Genomic DNA, 23,191 nt, shown 5'->3' on the forward strand with positions numbered 1-23,191 from the left:
GCGAACTAGATTGACCCAGGTTTTTTTTTTTTTTCTCGAACTCAGCACCATTGAATGTCGCATCTTCCACGTGACGAGCTCTCAAGCCTGAACATATGAGCTTCCTCTGTAACATTGACCAGACCTCGTGCCTAAGATTGTGAATGCATAAGAATGGCAATCTGGGGAGTGCAACGTAAAGCAATGGCAAACAACTCAAACCAACCGTACCCGATGATCTGGCTTAACCTTGCATCATGTAAATGCCTATTGGTACGTAAACTTAGAAGTAAAGCATGCAACCATCAGTAGAACATTGAGTTCCATGGAGAACTAAATCAAAACTTATAAGACTTTGATGGTAGAAGAAAATGAAGGGGAAAAAATTACGAAATAACCATCTCCTTCAAAATCAATCAACTTAAAAATCAGAATAATAAGATTCAAAAACCATTAATAAATAAATTCCATCAACCAACTGCTTCAAACCCATGTCAGTACCTCCAGAGTCCACGGTCAAGCATCCGACCTGAGGGGCATTCGAAAGCATGATGGCCCCTACCACCACAGTTGTTGCAGATCACTATTGCTACGCAGTCACGGCTTATGTGCCCTGACTGACCACAGTTGCGGCAGACAATGTCACGAAAGGGGCCACCAACTATCTCCGACGGAAGACCCATCTTGGGGCATTGGCGAGCCAAATGACCTGAAACATTGCAAACATTGCAGACAGGCTCATTAGGGCAATCACGAGCCAGATGACCAGCATTGCGACAGTTATTGCATGCCTTCTCATTGGTGCAGTCAACAGCAATGTGACCTGGCTTGTAGCAGTTGTTGCAAAGCCTTAGGTCATATGGTGGTAGTCCAGAGCCTGAGCATTCACGGGCCAGGTGTCCCACTTTCCCACAAACATGGCAAATAGGCTCATTGTCGCATTCGCTTGCAACATGCCCTGGTTCCTTGCAGTTCCAGCACATAGTTTTTGCAGTACATTCTGCGGCAATGTGACTGACCAAGAAAAAAAAATTAATCAACCATATTAAGGTCAGTTCTTATGCAGATAATACAAAGTAAATTGAACCATTTCTAGCTTCATTCTATATGAATCAAGAAGACATTCAGCTTTATTCTATGTAAAAGTTCAACTTGGACAGACAACATATAAGTTCTTTCTACAGTCGGGATCATACATCAGGAGGTTACAACAATCCAACAAGGGTTCAGTTACCTATGTTCCAAGTTAACGCAAGATAACTGAAAGTTAAGATTTCCAAAATTGGAAACCATTAGTCAAGGGTAAAATTTTTCATTCTATGACAAATTATGAATAGATCAACTCTTTTGGTACACATAAACGAGTTTAGTACTAAATCAGTGGGGGGTACACACTACCACATTTATGCAGGTGGTACAATAGAAAGTCCATCTCTCCCCCTCCAACATAAGCCATTAGATCTTATGAAAGCAAATTCCTACTCCTTTTTATATTTAAATCAAAATGACAAACATAATTTTCAACCAGACAATCCAGGTTGACCAGTCCAGTGGTAGTTTCTACCAACCAAAGGCACGCTGTATGTGTGTAACTGTATATAGAACAATGTGCCACACATAACCATATATCATTATTGAATAACAGCCACCCAAAGACTCATTCTTTGCACATAGAGCAATAATGGACTCGTGAAGCAATTTCAAGGGAAGGAAAGAACTGAATGAAAAGATGAAAAGAAAACGAAAAGTAAATTTATGTTGTCAAACAAAAATTTAATGTAAATGAAAACCATTTCATCTATCACGAAAAAGGGGGGAGGGGAAGTTATACCATCTTTCGAAAGGAAAAACTGAATGGATTGTTGAAGGAAAAGGGAAGGAAAATAGATCAATGTCATAAAAATCATCCACTTCACAAATAGTTAGATGGTAAGGAAAGATGATTAAACATTATACAGCGAAGAGGAATCCAGATGGAGGAATTCAAGTTCAACTTACCCAGGAAGTCCACAGTTGTTGCAAACAGCCACATTTGGACAGTCTCTGGCATAATGCCCAGGTCGCTTGCAGTTCTTGCACAGATAATCAAGCCTGGAAAATTAACATCAGGATTTCCTCAAGTCTTATTTGAAAAATAATAGTTTCTATGGGGTAAAGTAAGTTTTCCTAAAAGGAATTACCAGAAAATACAATTTAAATTAAAAAGGTGGTCTCACAAAGACCAAAGCAAAAGCAGCAACTAACAATCAAATGAAATCACCAAGGACCTATTTATTAAGAATGGAGAAAGCCATAATCTATTAATCCCTCAATGTATGAGCCCGGAATTAAGGACTCTGCAAAGTCCATAAGCGTAATGAAATTCACTAATGCTTAGTTAGTGCCAACTCAGTGAACACTATGGATACATAAAAGTTGTTTTCAATATAGAATGTTTTAGGAGTACCATTAATAACATCTCCCCCATTAATTTTCCATTAAACAACAATTAAAGAATAAAAAGTTCTTTAAATGGTCCAAGCAAGTAGGGTATCTCCCAAATGCCCAGAGAGTGCATAGGCCACCACCACTAGGTTACCACTTTTTAGTTTTGAATCCCTTAGAATGCAAGAAGACTCTACAGATCCTTGTCAAGCAGGCAGTAGGCAACCAAAGCATTATATACTACGTGGCAACTGAGGAATTAATGATGTGCAAACATCCAACCTAATAAATGTCATAATTATTGAAAAAGCACGTGAAAGCGTCACCCATGGAGTACAATGGAATTGTGGGCTTGGAGTCAAGCACATGATGTGGAAGTAAATATTAAACCCAGCACTGATAATGTGAAGTCCAGATTTAGCACATATAATCCTGAATCACAAATTCACAACTAATGTGCAACAATGGACATGATGCAGATACACTACCTTGGACTGACCCAAACCCATTTGGGTATCCAGATGGAGATGAACCTAATATAAGGCAAGATTACAAGTAATCTTAACCCAGATAACAACCACAGTAAGGGCTAAATAGTCCCAGAAGTAGAGGTCTTAATCAACAGTTCACCAAATTAGAAACAAAAATCAGAATTAGAAGTTTAGTGAATAAATACCAAACCAGCCAGAAGATTACTCCCAGATCTGGATCGAGTGGAGGAGTTATTGGCAGGGGCTTGTACTCCAAAATTTGTTGAATTCTGATGGCTTGATATGGAGATCTGAAGTTGCAGCAGTAAAGACTTGGTGATAAAGTAAGTTGATGCCTTCAATGGAAGAATGCTGATATTGATCAGATTTGTGATCTGATATCTTCCAAATAAGAATCGAGTGACCCTCTTGAAAGAATGAAAGTAATCACCAGATCTGGTGTAGAAGAATAATGTAATTGCAGAAATAATAACCCTGTAGAACCAGCAACTGAAGTAGAAGAATAGCAGATGGGGGGGATCGAGTATGATGATGGGATAGGTAATGGGCGTCTCACCCTGGGCCTCTCACGCTTCCAATCTCTGGAATGACAATTGCAAAAGCAACAATTTTCTATTCAATTCAATCATGTGCTCTCAAGAGCTGATTACATTGTTTAAATAGCCTAATGGCTGAGACAAATAGCAAACTAGAAACTAGACTCTAATTAGGATTCCCAACAAAATAGAAACTAAAGCCTAACTAGGATTCCCAATAAAAATTGGATTCTCAATTAGGATTACAACTCAAACACACTAGGAATTATCCCTACACCTGCGGCTGTATTTCTTTGAGTACAGCCTAGTTGCATCAGAACAAGGTCCAGTTTGAGTTTTTGGATCTAGTAGGATTTTAGGAATTTATGTTATTTGGGGAAATGATGTCTTTTAGTTTATTTTAGAAGTTAGCTACATAGAGTATTTGGTTTCCCAATTATTCTTAGTTTCCTTATTTGAATAAGTTTCCTAGTTAGAGAGTTACTCTTTAGTTTTAGTAGTCTCTTATTACTCTTTATATATGGTGTAATTCCCCATCGTTTAAGTTTCCTAGTTAGAGAGTTAGTCTTTTTTTTTGGGTAAATTAGAGAGTTAGTCTTTATTTTTAAAATCTCTTATTTCTTTTTATATATGGTGTAATTCCCCATCATTAAATAGATTGAAAAAATTATTTGAGTTGATTGTATTTGAGAGCCTGCGTGGCTATGAGCGTGTGCGAGTTTCTTCTCTCCTCCCCCCTCCCCCCCTTATTATGTGATTTCCTCTCCTCTCCTGCAACACTGAGACCCCTCTCAGGTTTCCTCTTCTTCCCTAACTGGCTCTCCAGCAATTTAGTATCAGAGCCGAAGGTTCCATCCCCGTCCCCTCATCAGCCGAACCCCCAACCCAATCCTCCGATTATCACAGCAACCCTCTCCAGACTAGAAACCTAATCCCATCTTCTTCCCCGCTGCAACCCTTTAGGATTCTACCCAAAAAAAAAAATCCCATCACTCCCACTCCATCCGCCAACCCCACTCCATTCCTTTGACTCCATTGAAACCCCAACCAACGGCAACCCTAACCCTTCGACTCCCTTAAAAAAAAAAAAAAAAGAAGTCATCTTCTGCTGAAACACCACACCCTGATATCAAACCCAACCCAAAACCACCTTCACCGTCCCCCTCCCCACTCCCTCGTTACCCTGACCTCAATCGACCCACTTTCGAGGTTTCCACCAAAAAAGAAAAAAACAAAGTGAAGAAGAGAGGAGAGAAAGCGAGAAGCAAAGAAAAACAAAAAAGATACCAGGTTTTTCCGCCTTCCCGATGCGAGTCGAATCCCATCCTCCGGATTGGTTGGCTCCCTCGCCTCATTGCCATCCTCAGAAATTGTCGAGCACCCCTCCTTCCTCGGTCTTCTGAGAGTGTGTTCCACTCAAACACGGTATCCCTTTCCCAATCCCCTTTTGCTCCTTTTTATTTCCCAAACTACCCCACTTACTCTTTAGCCTTATTTTATTTTCCAGATTTACCCCCTTCCTATATCATCCACGTTGTGTTTCAAAAAATAATTGTTTTCCTTTTATACCCCTCTCATGCCCTTTTATTCCACCTTGTCATTATTTTAGCCTCAATTGCTAGTTTACCATCCATCTTTAATTCCTAACCTTATTTCATTCTTCCTTATTCGGATGTCCAAATAGCCCTTAAAGATTTATTTACAGCAGAGCCAAACTTGAGACTACAATATGGAGGTTGATCGATATGATTTACTCCTCTCGATTAGAGATGGTTTCCGTAAATTGCAAACAGAACTTTGTAATCTTCATACAGGGCTTCTTGATTTGAGGACAAGTTGTCAGGAGGATGGCGATAATAATAACTGCTTTTGTGATAAGGTATCAAACATGATACAATCTACAGAAGGTGGATCAGAGGTGGCCAACGAACGTGAGGATCAAGCTAAAGTGAATAGTCCGATCAAGGTTGCAATTGAAGAATTGATCGACCGTCGGATTTCAGTTGTCAAACCCCATAATCAGATTCCCATGAAAGAGACGGTGTTTGCAAACAACCATCAAAAGATCATGATGGTTGATCATGAGATGCTCTGGATCATCGCCCCATCAAAGTCGATATTTGTGGATGTTGATCGAATGGTGCTGATTCTCTCATTTTACAAAACTTGTGGGCGAGTTATTCTCAACACCGGGGGAATTGATGCAGATACACTACCTTGGACCGACCCAAACCCAATTAGGTATCCAAATGGAGATGATCCAGTTTGAGTTTTGGATCTAGTAGAATTTTAGGAATTTATGTTATTTCGGGAAATAATGTCTTTTAGTTTATTTTTGAAGTTAGCCACATAGGGTATTTGGTTTCCCAATTATTCTTTATTTTTAGGAGTATAGGGTGTAATTCCCCATGGTTTAAGTTTCCTAGTGTTAGTCTTTATTTTTTAAAGTATTTTATTTCTCTTTATAGATGGTGTCGTTCCCCATCGTTGAATAGATTGAAAAGATGATTTGAATTGATTGTGTTTGAGAGCCTGTGTGGCTGTGAGCGTGTGCGAGTTTCTTCTTCCCCACCCCTCCTCCTTTCTTATGTGATTCCCTCTCCTCCCCTGCAAAGCTGCAACACTGAGAGCCCTCTCAGGTTTCCTCTTCTTCCTTCACCCGCCCACCACCAGGACACCTTTTGGAGGAGATTGAAATGAAGAATGAAAGACTCATCCATTGTCTATCCTTCTCTTCCTTCCTATACCAGACATGAAACAGCATCTACCATTCAATCATGTCCACAGCAGACACCTGACTATGTCTGATCCACTGAATTTGTTAGCCAGATACAAGCACTCATCAAAGAATCAGATGCAGACTGTTGGGCTAAGAAGAATACCAAAACCAGGTCCCATCATGAATCATATGATCAGCACTCAACTACGGCCACCATGAAGAGACAACTTTTATTATTTCAGGCCAAAGTAGATGACCACAAACTTTAGGTATAAGAAAATGAAGATAACCACCTAATACATTTTGTTAAAACAGCAATCATAAGTTGGAAAAATAGAGATGTGAAGTCCAGATGAGCGTCATATAGCCATTGCTAAGGGGCAGTAATGTAGTCCTAGATAGGTAGGAGACCTACTAGGAGCCAGATAACAGGATCAATAGCAAAAAGGGGTTGCTGGTTCGAATGGACAGCACTAGGTTTTAGGTTAATTCTAGAGTTTAGGATGGGAATTTGGGAATGGGTCTTATATGGCTTTAATGGGCAGGTCTAGGGGGTCAATATGGTATAAAAATAATAGGATTTGGGAAGGTTTTAAAATTCTGCAATTCTGGACAGAATTGAGTTGCAGATTTTGGGTTTTAATGGAGTGGAGGAATGGAGGGGTTATAGTGGAGACTAAGGGCTAGGGTTAAGGTCGAGTGTGGGGAATGATGTGGGGAATGTAGGCTGGAAGTACGATTTGAAATTGATGGCTAAATCTGGAGTTATGGGGGAGTCCTAGTTGAGGTAGGAGTTGTAGGTTTAATGGAGATTAGGGCTTGATGGATGGAGGGGAATGTGGATTAGGTCTAAGGGAAGATAAAGGATGATAGAAGAAGGTTTAAAATAAGAAAACAAGTTCAAACTCATTGTATTGGAGGACAATGGCAGCAGCTTGATGACTTGAGAGAACCTCCTGATCTTCGCAATGCAAGGAGTCGCAGGAGTCCACCCACCCTATCCACCTTGAGATCCACAAGGATATACACTCACAAAGAGCAGCAGCAATGGCAGCAAGCATAAAGCTAATTTTTATTAATCAAATTCGTATTCAATGCTGGCCTCCCTTACAAACTTATATAGAAGACTCAAAAATAGACTTAGACACTAAAAAGGAATGGCCTAACCCTATCCCTAACCTATTAGGTAACTTAAACTGACTAGGAAACTAGAATACTAAAGGAAATAGACTCAAAACATGGCTGGACTTATAGAGTCCTAATCCAGCCCAACTTACATCACATGACCACTTAACCAAGTCACATGATCACTTAAATTGAACCAATTGGATGTAACCAATTTGAACCGGTTCAATTAAAAAACATAAAAATAAACTAAGTATTGGGCTAATCTCGTATGCAACCTATATACCCATATTTTAGGCCCATAAAAGTGGCATATTACATTAGAAACCCATGGGATCAAAGGCCCAACATGTATGTAACCCAACCTTAGACTTATTCCTAATAAAAGAAGCCCAGTTTGGTGACAAATCTGCATCAACTCTCCCCAGCTTGAAAAAATTCGTCCTCAAATTTTGTAGTGATGAGGGGGAATCAACATGTGATCAGCAGCTTTGACCATCCCCAAACAGAATTCCGGTGAAGCAGGAACATTAGGAATATAGTCTTCAAGGCATGGAGCTTTCTCTTCGAAGAACCATGGTGGCATAACAAAATCTATGTGCTCTACCTCTGAATCAGCACCAACTGTGATTGCCCTATCCATAGAGTCTTCAGTGTTAGCAACCTTCTCATCTAATACTTGAGATACAAGCTCCACCTCTTCAAGAACAGCATCTTGAATATCATTGATCTCCTGTGAAATATGCTCAACCACCTCTTCATCTTCTGCTATTTCAGCTTTGTCTACTTTGACTTCTTCAACGTAGACTTCTTCAGTAGAGTCTTCCACATGTTGACTTTCCATCTTTGAAACTCCAGGCATTGTCTCTTTCTTTTCATCACAATTCACTGTGATCACTTCAGCTTTGTCTTCAACTTGTGCTCTCTCAATTTCCGTTGGCAATGTACATTTGTATTCAACCGCTGATTTAACACTGGTGATGTCAGATTTCCAACACTCTTCAACTTGCAAACGGGATCTCATTGATGGAGGCTTCAAGTTGTCTTCATATTTGAAGGTCGTTTGGTGGTGATGTTGTCGATGGGAATTTAAGTTACCTTATTGTAGGGCTCTGAACGTCCGTGGAAAATATTTCTTACTCAGATCTTCTTTCATCTTTGCCCATGTAACAGGCTCTCTACCACGATAGTCAGGATAATCCATCTGGGTTCTCCACCAATTATGTGCTGGTCCCACTAGCTTGGTATGTGCTAGTCTCATTTTCCTATGCTCAGACAAATTATACCAATTAAAATAATCATCTAAAGCAGCTAACCAATCACAAAATACCTGTGGATCTGGTCTGCCATCATAGTCTCTCAACTCATACGCCTCTGGAGGTCTACGGCTTCTCCTGTAGTCTCTGTATCCTCTGTTCCTATCTTCACCATGATCTCTGTACCTTTCTCTGTCTTCTCTGTATTGATCTCTCCTTGGGGCTCTTTGTACTACCGAATTGACTTGATATCTGTCCTTTTCTAAGGGAATTATGCTTACAAGAGGCACAACTTGCCTTTGTTCTACAATCTGTAACCGATCATTGATCTTATGGCGCATGTCCATGATTGCAGCCATGGGATTAGGTGGGGGTGGTAGTGTTGGATCAACAACAGGGTTGCCATATTCGTCCATGGCTTTGATACCAATTAATGTAGTCCTAGATAGGTAGGAGACCTACTAGGAGCCAGATAATAGGATCAATAGCAAAAAGGGGTTGCTGGTTCGAATGGACAGCACTAGGTTTTAGGCTAATTCTAGGGTTTAGGATAGGAATTTGGGAATGAGTCTTATATGGCTTTAATGGGCAGGTCTAGGGGGTCAATATGGTATAAAAATAATAGGATTTGGGAAGGTTTTAAAATTCTGCAATTCTGGACAGAATTGAGTTGCAGATTTTGGGTTTTAATGGAGTGGAGGAATGGAGGGGTTATAGTGGAGACTAAGGGCTAGGGTTAAGGTCAAGTGTGGGGAATGATGTGGGGAATGTAGGCTGGAAATAGGGTTTGAAATTGATGGCTAAATCTGGAATTATGGGGGAGTCCTAGTTGAGGTAGGAGTTGTAGGTTTAATGGAGATTAGGGCTTGATGGATGGAGGGGAACGTGGATTAGGTCTAAGGGAAGATAAAGGATGATAGAAGAAGGTTTAAAATAAGAAAACAGGTTCAAACTCACTGTATTGGAGGACAATGGCAGCAGCTTGATGACTTGAGAAAATCTCCTGATCTTCACAATGCAAGGAGTCGCAGGAGTCTACCCACCCTATCCACCTTGAGATCCACAAGGATATACACTCACAAAGAGCAGCAGCAATGGCAACAAGCATAAAGCTAATTTTTATTAATCAAATTCGTATCCAATGCTGGCCCCCCTTATAAACTTATATAGAAGACTCAAAAATAGACTTAGACACTAAAAATGAATGGCCTAACCCTATCCCTAACCTATTAGGTAACTTAAACTGACTAGGAAACTAGAATACTAAAGGAAATAGGCTCAAAACATGGCTGGATTTATAGAGTCCTAATCCAGCCCAACTTACATCACATGACCACTTAAGTTGTCACATGACCATTTAACCAAGTCACATGATCACTTAAATTGAACCAATTGGATGTAACCAATTTGAACCGGTTCAATTAAAAAACATAAAAATAAACTAAGTAATGGGCTAATCCCGTATGCAACCTATATACCCATATTTTAGGCCCATAAAAGTGGTCTATTACATTAGAAACCCATGGGATCAAAGGCCCAACATGTATGTAACCCAACCTTAGACTTATTCCTAATAAAAGAAGCCCAGTTTGATGACAAATCTGCATCAAGCAGACTATTGGGCCATTATAAACACCTTCATGAGAGGTCCGATGGTCCCGGGTTAAAAATACCCTGTTTGGGTCCACTGTGGGCCTACCCAATTGTACAATACCCAAAAGTAAGAAGAAAATGGCAATTTCGTAAATAAATCGAAGTTTCAAAAGAGGATGGCAATGTAGTAATTGGACAGAATCATACAGGATTATAATAAGGTATGACAAAGGGGGGAAAGGATAAGGAGGGGATTTTAATTAATAAGGTGTAAACTAGGAATAGGAGGTAAATTAAGGACAAAAGGGGTTAAAATAAACAGAGAAGGGGAATCTTGGAAATCAGGGAATAAATATGTTACAACAAGCCACGGAGGTTGTCTTCAACCTTTGAACTAGAACCAGAACCCAGAGGAAGTTGCTTCGATTCCAAGTGAAGGTTCTCACTGCTTAGGCCTTGGAATGGACTGAAATTTCATAGGGAGAATCGCTGGACACAGCTCTCTTGAATGCTTCTATGAATCACTCAAAATCAACAGATGGAAAGAAAGCTAAAAGCCTCATATCAGATCTGACAGTAAGTTATGAACCACTCTTGTTTCAGCTGTAGTTTTCTAACAGGTAGGGGTTTCAGATCTCTGCTTTGGGGGTTTGATTCGTATGTGATGAAGGGACAATCTATGCACTGACTATCAAACCAAATCAACCCGTGAATCCATGATGGCTTGTCGATATTCAAAGTTATTCAGTTCAATAATGCCGCAGGTTGCTGGAAAATAGAGGGAACAATAACAAAGAACTGAAGGAAAATATGGGTAGTGTAACAAAGGCTTAGGAGAGATCAAACCTGAGAAATAAGTTCAGAAGAATTAAGGAGTAAAGGAGGGAAGAAAGGAAGAAGGAAGAGGGACGATATCGCCTTCGACCAACCTGGTCTCACAACTCCACAACCGGGAGGTAACCACTCAACTTTCATTCCGTCAAATCTGTCCAATGCATTTGGTTACAAGCATATAAAAAAGAAAAGAAAAAAAGACTAACAAAAACAACTCTACTAAGATTCCTAGCCGAAAACAACTCCAAAACTTGATAAACTCTTTTCCTATGTATCCTACACAATAAAAGACTACATAATATTTTCCAAAATAAAATAAAGCTTCCTAAATAAGGACAATAAGAGTTTAGCTTCTTTGACAGACACCAGAATGCGTCTGGACAATTAGAGTAGTTGGGTCGATTGCCACCACCATTCACTCGTAGCAAAGCTAGCTGGATTACTAAAATAGGAACTACCTTAGTTGGCTTTTAAAATCAGGGGCCTTCAGAAAGCAAGGGCAGAATACTTCCACCATTCAACCCAATGACAACTATGCAACTGGATTGGTATCATTGAAATGAATCGATGATTTTTATGAGCTCTTCAACTCTTGACTCTCAACTTCATTTCTTTTTCCATGTAATCTTGGAGGATTATATGGAAACCGGAGATTTCTAATCAATACCAACTAAGGCACATCCAGAACAAAGGCACATCATATTTTGGAAGGATAAAATTTTGAAAAAACAAAAAATTCCATGCCAATTAGGACTTCACCAAAATAGCCAAATTGGTCAATATTGCAGAATAGCAGAAATTGAAGTTATAAGCTGAATTTCTTAACATGTCATAAAATCTTAAACCCCAAGCTCAAACACTACCAGCCCTCAAATGAAACTCCAGTTCATCATATTTCAAAAATAAATGAAAAAAAAAGAAGCTCTTGACCCTCCCTCCCCCCCCCCCCCCAAAGCAAACCTCTTAACATAGCTAAAGGATCATAAAAAAAATAAAAACTGGATAGCATGGTTGTCTTACCAAGAATTTCCCAACGCTACCAGCCCTCGAATGAAACTCCAGGTCATCCAGGTCATCCTATTTCAAAAATAAATGAAAAAAGTAGCTCTTCACCCTCCCTCACCCCAAAGCACACCTCTTAACTTACTTGGCATGAATCATCAACAAAAACTGGATGGCGTGTGTGAGAACCATGGTGTTTAGGGACCCAACAGCATTGAACGATGAGTGTCTGGCTCTCGAGATCAACCGGTGTAACCGTGTAATATTGAGTCGCATTGTGAAATTAAAAAAAATGCTGCTCCTTTTGAAAGAAAATGGGCTTCAAAAGATGTTGAGTTGCCACTAGATCAGGGTCTAGGGCCCACAATTTAATTGACTCCAAATGACTCTTAAGATAACTAATCTGACCAAGAGATTGAGATCCCATCAAGTCACGGTCGGAAAGGTACACCCCAGATAGTTGTCACGGCTCACGGCGATCCAAGTCGGTGGAGGGGTGTCAGCGAATATCGACACCCGCCATGGCGTGCCATGGCAGCATGTCACCATGTTTTATTTTTTATTTTCTCTATTTTTAATGTGTTAATAGATGTATACTCAAGCCATGTTTTATTTTTCTCTATTGTTTCTCAAGTTTTAAGAAGAAAATTCAGAAATCGAAGAAGAAATCAAGAAGAAATCGAAAGAAATTGAAGAGGGAAAGAAGAAATCAAGAGGGAAGAAGAAATCGAAGACAGAAGAAGAAATCGAAGAGGAAAGAGAGTCGAAGAAGAAATCAAAGAGGGTCACTGCAGCCCTCTCGCGCAGACGCCATGGCTCGCCATGACAACTATGCACCCCACCTGCTGAAAAGTGGTCTTCCATTTTTTTATATGGGCGATGTTCTCCCCCGGGCGCACAAGACACATGGGGCGGGATGCAGTGGTCATTTCGCTCATTCAGGAGGCGGGGCGGTCCTTCCACCCACCACAAATGTGTCTGGGCGCATCCTGAGCCCCCAGTGCAGAGAATATTTCCCCTTTTATATTTATTAAATGGAAAATTACATGCCCCTACACTGTACTATGGCCTAATTACACATTCCTCCCCTGGACTTTCCCCAAATACACTCCGACCCCCTCTAGTTTGCAATAAATTACTATTACACCGATGCTGTTAGTGTCCGTCTGTTTAAGTCGTGGCGTGGCTTAATAATATTTTAAATAATACCCAAACTAACCTTGGGTCCATGTAACATGACCCTATTACCCCTCTTCTTCTTCCTCCTCTGCAACTCTGCCCCCACCCTGCTCCCTTCTTCCCTTTGGACAGCAGCCCTGTGGCTCCATCAGCACATTAGCCCCACCACCCCATTTGCAGATCTCTTGCAGCCCCGTCTGCAAGACCCACCACAATCAGCTCTGCAACACCCCAGCCCTAGCCTTTGAACACCAAGCCACACCCTGCACCGCACCCAGACCCTGTTCACATCATCTCAGCCCCAACCCATTGATGAAATAACCCAACCCAACCGCTGCCCTGCTCGCATCGCTGTCCAGTTTGCACTACCGCAACCATCTGCACCTCAGCCCCTGAAACACTGGTGTTTGCCATTTTTCTGCTGGGTTTCAGGTTTCGTGACGGACAACAAGACCAATAGTACCCCAAATCCCAAACTTTTCTCTCTCTCTCCTCGTCTTTCCTTCATCAAGGTCAAGTGTTGAAGAGCTGAAGGCTTGAAGCCCGCCTGTAGCCTGTGTCTACTCTCTTTCTCTATCTCTCTCTTATGTTGTGCAGAATCAATTCAATTCAACATCGATTAGTCCATTAAATTTCTCCATCAAATGAGAAAGAGTACAAACAAAATGAAAGAAAAAAACTAGCAAATTACCATTGTTAGGGCTATCGAAGCTTTGCCAATGGACTTTCTTTGCATTATCCATTAGAACCAAATTACCATGGTTCAACAAACTAGCAGTTTGAAGTTGAACACCCAAACAACTACTATTACTGCTCCAAACTATCAAATCACTAAGGTTATCTTATTAGTTATCAAATAAGACCAATCTTCCATCCATAGAAAGCCTAAATGTAGAGTTCTCAGACACCCTAAACCCCACCACCAATAGTCCACACATGCACACTGCAGCTTTGTTTCCCATGTTATACCGTATACCAACTGTAAAACCATCATAATCTTTCCGCTAATCATCGAAGAACCCAAAAGTGAGAACCCAATTTTCAGATACCCAACTTTTGTTTTCAGACACTAAAATCTCAAACCCAAGCAGAACCGAAACCATTGGAAAGACCTCACAAAACCCAACAGACCAAAAACCTAAAACAACAATTACAGCTAAAACATAACCAGAACCTTTAAAAGAGTAGAATTTACAGAACATACCTTCAACGCACACCTCATGCATTTCAGCCAAGAAAAACTGAGAGATTCATGTAGAATCAAAGTCGCATAGCTGTAATACAAGTAGATAAGGTGTACTGAAGTTCTGAGGTGGATATAAAGCAGGGGAGAAACAGAGATAAAAATTGAAAAGGGCTAACAGTGACACCTCAGGAGTGGAGATTTTGAATTTTGGGAATTGGGTTGGTAATGGTTGAGAGGCACGAATACAAAATTCAATCTTCTTGGGGACAACTTCATAACTGATTCCTAGTGAGTGGCATCCTTGTTTTATCCCACTACGTACATTAGCAGAGAACTTTTTGTTCCATATTCCATAATAGCTCGATAGGATTAAGCAAAAAGGTAGAATTTAGATTTCTCAAATGGAGTTCATTGTACATAACTTCTTAACAAAATGATACCAGATGGGATGAATTGGGACTTGGAGACTGGATAGATTATTTAATAGACCATTGCCCTTCTTTCTAAGAGGGAATAATGGTGGAGGTGGAGGAAAGATAGTAATGGGTGTTTTAGGTAGAAGATGAAGAAAAGGGTAGCATTGTAATTTTATTTCTGATGTTTTAGTACAAGGGTAAAATAGTCCTTTCCAAACTGAAACTATAGCATGCCAATGCCGTCACCTAGAGGGGGTCTGGGAGTAATTGGGGAAAGTCCAGGGGAGGAATGTGTAATTAGGCCATAGTACAGGGGAGGGGCATGTAATTTTCCCTTTATTACATAATGAATATTTCCGAAAAAAACTCAAATGTAATTTTAATTTAAAGCGTCATACCTACATCCACATCGCATTTTGCGAAAAGATAAAAAAAAAAAAGAAGGGTAAACATTCTTGGTGAATAAATGCATTACCAAACCCCAGGAGAGGGCAGGGGGAGAAAAAAAGGGGGGGAATATACAAAGGAGAAGGGGAAAAAAGGTGGGGGAGAAATAGAAACGCAAACTTCAGGCCATCCTAAAAGAGGGAGGAGGGTCCAAAAGAAAGCTGTCTAAACCCCAGGTAACAACAATATGCCTGTTCCTTGGGGTGTCAATAATGGATCTATGGGTGATAGAGCTGAGCTTGGAGGAGACATCAAAAGAGATGGCTTTCCAAATCAAGTCGAAGGATTGAGAGTTGGAAGTCCATCTCCTAAGATTCCTCTCCATCCAAATGTGATAAACAGCAGAACCACACACAAGCTTTCCAAAAGTGTCACAGAGAGTGCAGCCTTGGATGGTCATGTCCATCCAAAGCCATTCTCTATCAAAGGGCAAATGTCTCCTGCTGCAGGGCCAAATGGACGAGAGGGCTTTTTTCCAGATCGTGGATGAAAAGGGGCAGGCAAAGAAAAGGTGGGCAGTGTCCTCAAAACCGTTCCAACAAAAAATACAAGAGGGGGAGACAGGGATATTACAGTGAAGGAGGAAGGCTTCGGTTGGAAGGCAAAGGTTAAGGGTTCTCCAGACCGTGAAGCTATGGCGAAGGATGAGGCCTTTGAACCAAACTAGTTTGTGCCAAGGGACAGAGGGGCTAGGGTTGCGAACAAAATTCCAAGCCGAACTAAAGCTAAAAAGGCTATTGGGGGAGGGGAGCCAAATAACCTTATCCACAAGAGCTGGGGGGGAGGGACAGCCAAATCTGTGAGAGGATATGGATATGGGGTGTAGGGGAGACCAGAGCCAAGAGAGATGATGGAGGAGAGGGAGGGCAGATTTGGGAATGCCGGAGGAATAAATCGATCTGGCTCCAAAGACATTGTAGAGAACCTCTAGGGGGTGCCAGGTATCAAGCCAAAGGGAGGTGGTTGATCCATCTACAATAGCCGAGGAGGTGGCTCTAAGGGCAAGAGGGCGAAGGAGGAGAATCTTACGCCAGACCCAAGAAGAGTCAGAGTGGATGGGAACAGTCAAAATGGAATCATTTTTGAGAAGATGGGAGTAAACCCAGTTGGCCAAGATGGAGTCATGCCTAGAGGAGATTTTCCAGATGTGCTTCAGGATACCCGTGGTATTGGAATCGCGGATGCGGCGAATGCCCAGGCCCCCTTCAGCCTTGGGGAGGCAGATGGATTCCTAGCTGATTGGATGCTGAAATTTGGAGGCTTCTTTCCCTTTCCAGAGGAAGGCGCAGAAGAGGCTTTCCATAGCTTTGATAGTTGCTTTGGGGATACCATAAATGCCACGATAGTTGCTTTGGGGATACCATAAATGCCACACCAGTAAATGTAAGATGACTGGAGAACCTATCTTATGCATTCTAGCCTACCAGCATAGGAGAGTAGTTTGCCTTTCCAAAGCTGGAGCCGCTTATGGATATTGTCAAGCATGGGAGTACAGTGGTGGTTGGAAAGCCTAGCAGGGATGAGGGGAAGGCCCAGGTACTTGACAGGAAAGACTCCAATGGAGAAGCCAATTAGACGCAGGAGGGCATCTCGGTCAGACTCGGGGACACCGACTGGAAAGATTTTGGATTTGAGGAGGTTGATGTGGAGGCCAGAGAGATTCTCAAAGAGGTGGAGGGAAGACATGATGGCAGAGAAAGAGGGGGTGGAGAATGGATTCTATTCACTTGGCAGTGCAAGATTATGGTGTATTCTCCATATCGAGGTTAGTACACAAGATATAACACTAATATATTAAGAAATCCAAAAAGGAAATGGAAAATAATAAACTTAAAATGAGGGAGAAAAGAAAATTATGAATCATAAAGCAAATTCCAAAATACATAGGCTTAACAATAAAAGTATCAATACCCACATAAATTGAAAAACAAAACCATGGGAAATCACCTTGATTTGTCAAAGGATTTTTATTTTATTTTTTGAAGACTCTAGGCAAATACCCCTTCCTTATTAAACCTAATAAAATAAAATAAAAACAAAAAATGGACTTACCTAACTCAAAAAAACTTCTCTTTGACAAGAGGGTGCCCTCAAGCTCAAGGGGTGCTGACTCCAAGTTGTAGAAGTTTCACAGCACAAATCCAAGGTTCCAACACTACATAAGCATTCCAGGATTTATTGGGGATTTCTTGGGTTTCTAAGGCTTTCCTAAGGGTTCAAAGGTTTTATTTGGCTTCTGGATTTTTTTTGGGTTTTTCCTGAATTTTGGAATTTTTTTTTGGATTCTATGGCACAATGTCGACAGAAGTTCAGGACATGTAAAAAGGAGGAGGAGGGAGAGGGAGATCTCAGGCATGAAATTCATGTGAAATGAGTATGTGGAGTTTCAATTTATAGAGAATTTTTCTAGGATTTTTTTGGGAATTTATGATTTTTAGGGATTTTTTAGTAATTTTATAATTTTTTAAGGTTAAAAATGTCAGCCATGCACACACAGACAATCCCTATTTCTGAATTATTTTAATTTGTATTAAATGCTAAAAATTCCTAAAAATCCTTGTAAATCTGAAAAACTCCTAGAAAATTTCTCCATAAATTGAGTCCCCCTATACTCATTTCATATGAATTGAAAGCCCTAAAGCTCCCTCTGCCTCCTTTCTGCAAGGCCCCAACAAAAAATCTATAAACAGGTAGAGCCTCCACCCTTGAGAGACCTCCTCAAAGTCTTTTGAAAATCCCTGGAAACGCCATCCAACTTCTATCGGAAATTTTCCAGAAAATTCCCAAAATAAAAAACAAATCCAGAAAAGCCCAATAAAATCAGAAAAAAAAATCATAGAAACTTAGAGAAGCCTTCGGAACCTTAGAAAACCCCCTAGAAACCCCAGAGATCTCCAGATGTACATGTTATAGTTGTCACAACGTCTAGGCAAACCAAGGTAAAGGGCCAAGCATGGTGGGGTAGGAGTATCCAATCGGCATCTTTTTGGCTTGACCAAGAAGTCTTATGTCTTCTGAGTTGCACGGCGTTTTAACCAAAAGAACTTCTGATGTATATCCCAGCCCCATGCATGGGCTGACATACAATCAAAGGAAGAAGATCCAGTCCAGCCAAGACCAGTCAGCTCAAGCCTAACCAGTCCCTAACTTTGGGACAGAATTGGACCAGCCAATTTGTCTTCATTAAGCCATTCCCTTAGCAGCTTCTCAACAGTAGCTTCTAAGCAGCTTCTAGAAGCCCCATATTTTGCAGTACTGTTTTGACCACAGTTGGTCTTTCTCCAATCAATTACTTAGCCTTGTAGTTTCTTAGTCAGCGAGTATCTACTACTATTCTCTTGGCTAAGCCCTCACTATATATAGAGGCCTTATTGTAAGTTTTTGGAAGAATAGAATGAATGAAACAAATGAAGCTTGCTTTTGCAAACCATTGTCCTGAGAAAAGCTGAGAGATCAACTGAGAGAGTTGAGGGTGAGAGGCCCACGGCTGAGACAGCCCTCTATCCCCATTACCCTTCTATCCCTCCATCTTCTCTTCTATTTTCTGTTTTATTTGCTGATTTGTTCCCTTAATCTGAAGTTTATTGATTGAGGTCAAGATCCTGCCTGGGGTTAGTTCATTCCTGAGTTAACCTTACATCAACTTCTTGTGCAATTCATGCCTTTCTATTTTTATAACAATTAATTGATTATTGATTTCCATTTCAAATTGTTCTCTAGACTTTTTATTAATATGAGGTGATGTAACACAGTATATAAGACACGTGCTTCAGGCAATCCAATCTTCCATTCCAATATTTTTATTTTCTATTTTATTAAGTTTAATATTGAAGGGGTATTTTCCAAAAATCTGGGGGGAAAAAAAAATTTTCCCTGCCCAAATCTTGGCAATTTCCCATAGTTTTCCTTTCCAATTTATGTGAGTATTGTTACTTCTATTGCTAGGTCTATGTGTTTTAGAATTTGCTTTATCATACATAATTTTCTCTTTTTTCCCCATTTTAAGTGTTATTTTCAAGTCCCAAAGCCTATGGTTCTCACAACATGGTTGTCTTATCAAGAATTTCCCCAACAATCTTGTTGTGAGTACATTTCAAATTTAAACTAGAAAGCACTGACCAAACAACACATAACAAACCCTCTAGAAGGGAAACTCACCATATAATTTCCCATTAAAGGAAAGGTGGGACTATACACGAAAGGGGGGGGGGGGGAAAGAGCACATTTATCAATATTAGTGCAATATGAATAAAAGTAATTCAACAAAAGCAGTATCTGTAAACCAATGTCCAGGCTCTCCCCATCTACAAGTGCACACAATAGAAGAGCCATCTTTTAGTATATACATACAGATCATCAAATTATAAATTGTAAACCGAGCCTACAATAGTTTCCAAGTCAAGATTACAAGCTAACTTTAAGAATGAATGAAAATCTATAACCTAATTATCAGAAGAAGTAGAAAGCAGGAACAGCTGACTACAGGAAATGGCAACTGTAAGTAGCAAAAAATAACTCTAAAATCTGCGGCATCCACCACATTCTGGAAGTGCAGGGCTCTAAAGCAAGAGATGGCACCCTAAGTATAATATACATACAAGCATAAGACAACAAGAGGAAGTACAAGCTAAAGCTTACAAGAGAAAAGTGAAAGAAGGGTGTACCGGTAAGTACGGCGATCCTTTTGGTATGGAGCATCCCGATAAGATGAATGCCCAGTACTACGGAACCGCCTTGCTCGTAGAGGACTCCTGCTGTTGTCTGGACTCATATTGAAATCTGCTCTGAATCAAATATCTTGTAAATATGAACACTTCGGTCCCAAAAGGACACCAACTCCAGAATAACCAATACAAAACCACCAATAGCCACTCCTCTCTGTCTACACCACCACAAAACCAAACCACCAATGTAAATCTAAGTGCATCTCAATTTGCACCAATCATAATTTGGAAAACTCTAAACCATTAGATAGTGTAATTCAACAGAAAACTTACATCCCACCGAACAGACAGAGAGGGGGTGAATATGGGGAAAAATACCACAAAAATCAATTTGTCTTGTCTTGCTTTCCACTAACCTCACGAAATCGTAGATAATCAACTTTGTAACACCATAAAAACACCCCACTCCATAACACCAGATATGGAAAGAAAGAAAAAGCACACATTATTGACCAGAGAAGGCCTAAACTCTTGCAAAACCAGTATCAGTAGCCCACTCTCAATCCCGAATATAACCTTCTGCTTTATCTCAACCATGAAGAAGTAAATTCCCACATGGATATCAAAACAATTTGTTCCCAGCAAAAAGTAACTAAAAATCACCATTCCTCTATTAAAAAGTAATAAATAAATAAAAAAAAAACTTTGGAGAAAAAATGATATATATGATGAGAAAGATAAAGGAGTGGCGGAAAATGTACATTTCTCTCCATCAAGATTTTAAAAATAAAAATAAAAAAACAAAAAACCTCACGGTGGCAAACACCAACCATAGCAAAGACCAATTCCCGAAATAAATCACTTAATCCAGTATTGTACAAACATGAAGAACCTCAATCCAGAACCCTAACTTCCAAAAGAACAAACATGAAAAAATTTCATCTTAATCCCAATTATTCGAAAGCTTCACTTCAATCAGTAAATGCAAAACATCTAAAAATGCACACACCATGAGTTCATATAATCTTGTGAGGTAATAATTTTTTAGCTTGACCTGTAAATCCGTCCAACGACTATGAATCAATTATCGAAATTTTGAAATGAAACCGATCCAGTCTCTGTATTAGGTCGAAAATATCTGAACACTGACCTAGCAATTGATCTCGAATAGCGTAAGAAAATGTATATATCATTGATACCTGATTGACTGTTCTTGAATCCTAATACAATGGCAGGGAACCTCTTCCCTCCCACCGTAATTGCACCATGAAGGGATAATGCATTCCAAACGAGAAAAGCCCTAGAGTAAAATTTTCTTCTTTTTTTTTTTTTTTCAAATAAAAGGGAGAAGTGAAAATGTTTACATTTCTAGTATGAGACTCAGAGAGTGACGTAGTGAACCGAAAAATCCAGGAATTTTTTTTAGGATCGTTATACGATGACCGTCTCCGGCACGATATTTTCATCCTCCACATCTCAGGTTGAAGTGCAAAACGGACCGTTCGAAAAAGTGGATTCGTATCGGAATTGGCATTAACTGATACGGCCGATTCACACTGATTTATGTCAGTTTTTTCGGTTGACTCTGACCAATTTCAGCCGATTAGAATTGGGACACTGGCCAACTCAGTTATTGATTATTTGATTACGAGTTTTGAAACCCTGGACTACAAGTGTCAACTGGTCACACACTCTGGCTCAGCCCGGTCGATTCCGATTGGCTCTAATCAGCTATCCGGTTGATTTTGACAAATTTTGGTCGATTAGAATTGGGAATAGGCACTGGCCGATTCAATTACCGGTTACGAATTTTGAAACCTGGTCAAGTGTCAACCGGTCACGCACTCAAATTCAAGCCTGGTCGATTTCAATTGGCTCTAATCGGCCTCCACCAATTTTGCATCATTTTCGTCCATTTAGGTAATTCAACCTGGTAGGGCATGGACACGTTTCTATTTGATCCATCGATTAAAGGTCCATAATTGAGCTCAAGGTAATTAGGGTAATCAGCATTTAAACAAGTTCATTGATTATTCAGGTTATAAATTGTCCGCCTTTGAACAAATTAATTGATTAATTGAGCTATATCTTGTCCTTAAATAGGCCATGAACTCTCTCTCTCTCTCATCGATTAAAGGTCCATAATTGAGCTCAAGGTAATTAGGGTAATCAGCATTTAAACAAGTTGATTGATTATTCAGGTTATAAATTGTCCGCCTTTGAACAAATTAATTGATTAATTGAGCTATATCTTGTCTTTAAATAGGCCATGAACTCTCTCTCTCTCTCTCTCTCTCTCTCTTATTCTAACCATGTAGATCTCATATGGATGATACCCTCTTTTTTTGTAGAAATATGGATGATACCATTCTCTATACCTCATTGGTGTACTGTGCAGATTCCTCTTTACATGGTGTAGTGGGAAACACTTCCCATTATATAATATCTGAAATCAATATAATTTAATGGGCAAGAGATCATTGTCTCGTCACTCGCATGGCCTCTACAACAGCACAGGGACTAATGAGAGCACGTGTAGGGCATCAATATGGATGAGAATTTTTATTTCATGGGAGGTGGGATGGCAATTTCATGTGCACTTGTGCCTGGGCGTAGGGGTCACGTACACAACCAGACAGTTCTTTTGTAAACTTTAAGGGAGAAGAAACATTGTTGCATGTGGTGCAAGGTTCCTATGCCCAGACATAGGGCCACGCAAAATGAATGCGGCCGCTGTGACAAGGTAGCGACTAGGCAGTTTTCTTTTCCCATAATTAATATGGGAAAGAGAACGCTACTTGGGCGTGTGCGATGCGTTGCCCATACACAAGCATGCAAAATGACTGTCGCACGTCTAGGAAATCCCATCTTTCCATGGTGGTGCGATTGTCATTTCACACACCCCTATGTGTGGGTGTAGGGGTAGCGCATTGCGCTCACCCATGTGATGCGTGACCCCTCACATAGACATAGGGCGCACCCAATGGAAAGGCAGCAATTAGCACTTTAAATTGAGTTCCTATCGATTATAATCATTATAATCCAATTATTAAGTATAAATAAATTCATAGCAAAATTTATTGGTTTTTATCGATTTTTCTCCAGTTTTGATACATCCCATTTAATCCAATCGGGCGTATCAAAATTGGTATGATTTATGTTTCTATTTCGGGGGATGATTTTAATTTAAGAAGTTAAGAAGTTGTTTGATTTCATTTTTTACACCTTGTTTTGATAAAATATAGTTTAAATTGTGAGACGATCTTTCTATTTTGGAATTGAAATTATATTTTACACCTGCTCTTTAGGCCAGATTTGGTATGATTTCTATTTTAATTTT

General features: G+C 40.1%; 1 protein-coding gene across 1 annotated transcript; it reads right to left on the reverse strand.

Moving 5' to 3' along the window:
• Positions 1-340: 340 nt before the first annotated feature.
• On the reverse strand, positions 341-21,168 carry LOC122652713 (zinc finger protein GIS2-like). The gene is made up of 4 exons (XM_043846536.1): positions 21,053-21,168; positions 19,852-20,068; positions 1,978-2,070; positions 341-993 (listed from the first exon to the last, which is right to left on the reverse strand). The coding sequence occupies exons 2-4, from the start codon at positions 19,956-19,958 to the stop codon at positions 474-476; spliced, it is 720 nt and encodes a 239-aa protein (XP_043702471.1). The 5' UTR covers positions 19,959-20,068; positions 21,053-21,168; the 3' UTR covers positions 341-473.
• Positions 21,169-23,191: the final 2,023 nt, after the last annotated feature.

This window comes from Telopea speciosissima, chromosome 2 (genome assembly GCF_018873765.1).
Source record: "Telopea speciosissima isolate NSW1024214 ecotype Mountain lineage chromosome 2, Tspe_v1, whole genome shotgun sequence".
In the NCBI taxonomy this organism is placed as follows: Eukaryota; Viridiplantae; Streptophyta; class Magnoliopsida; order Proteales; family Proteaceae; genus Telopea; species Telopea speciosissima.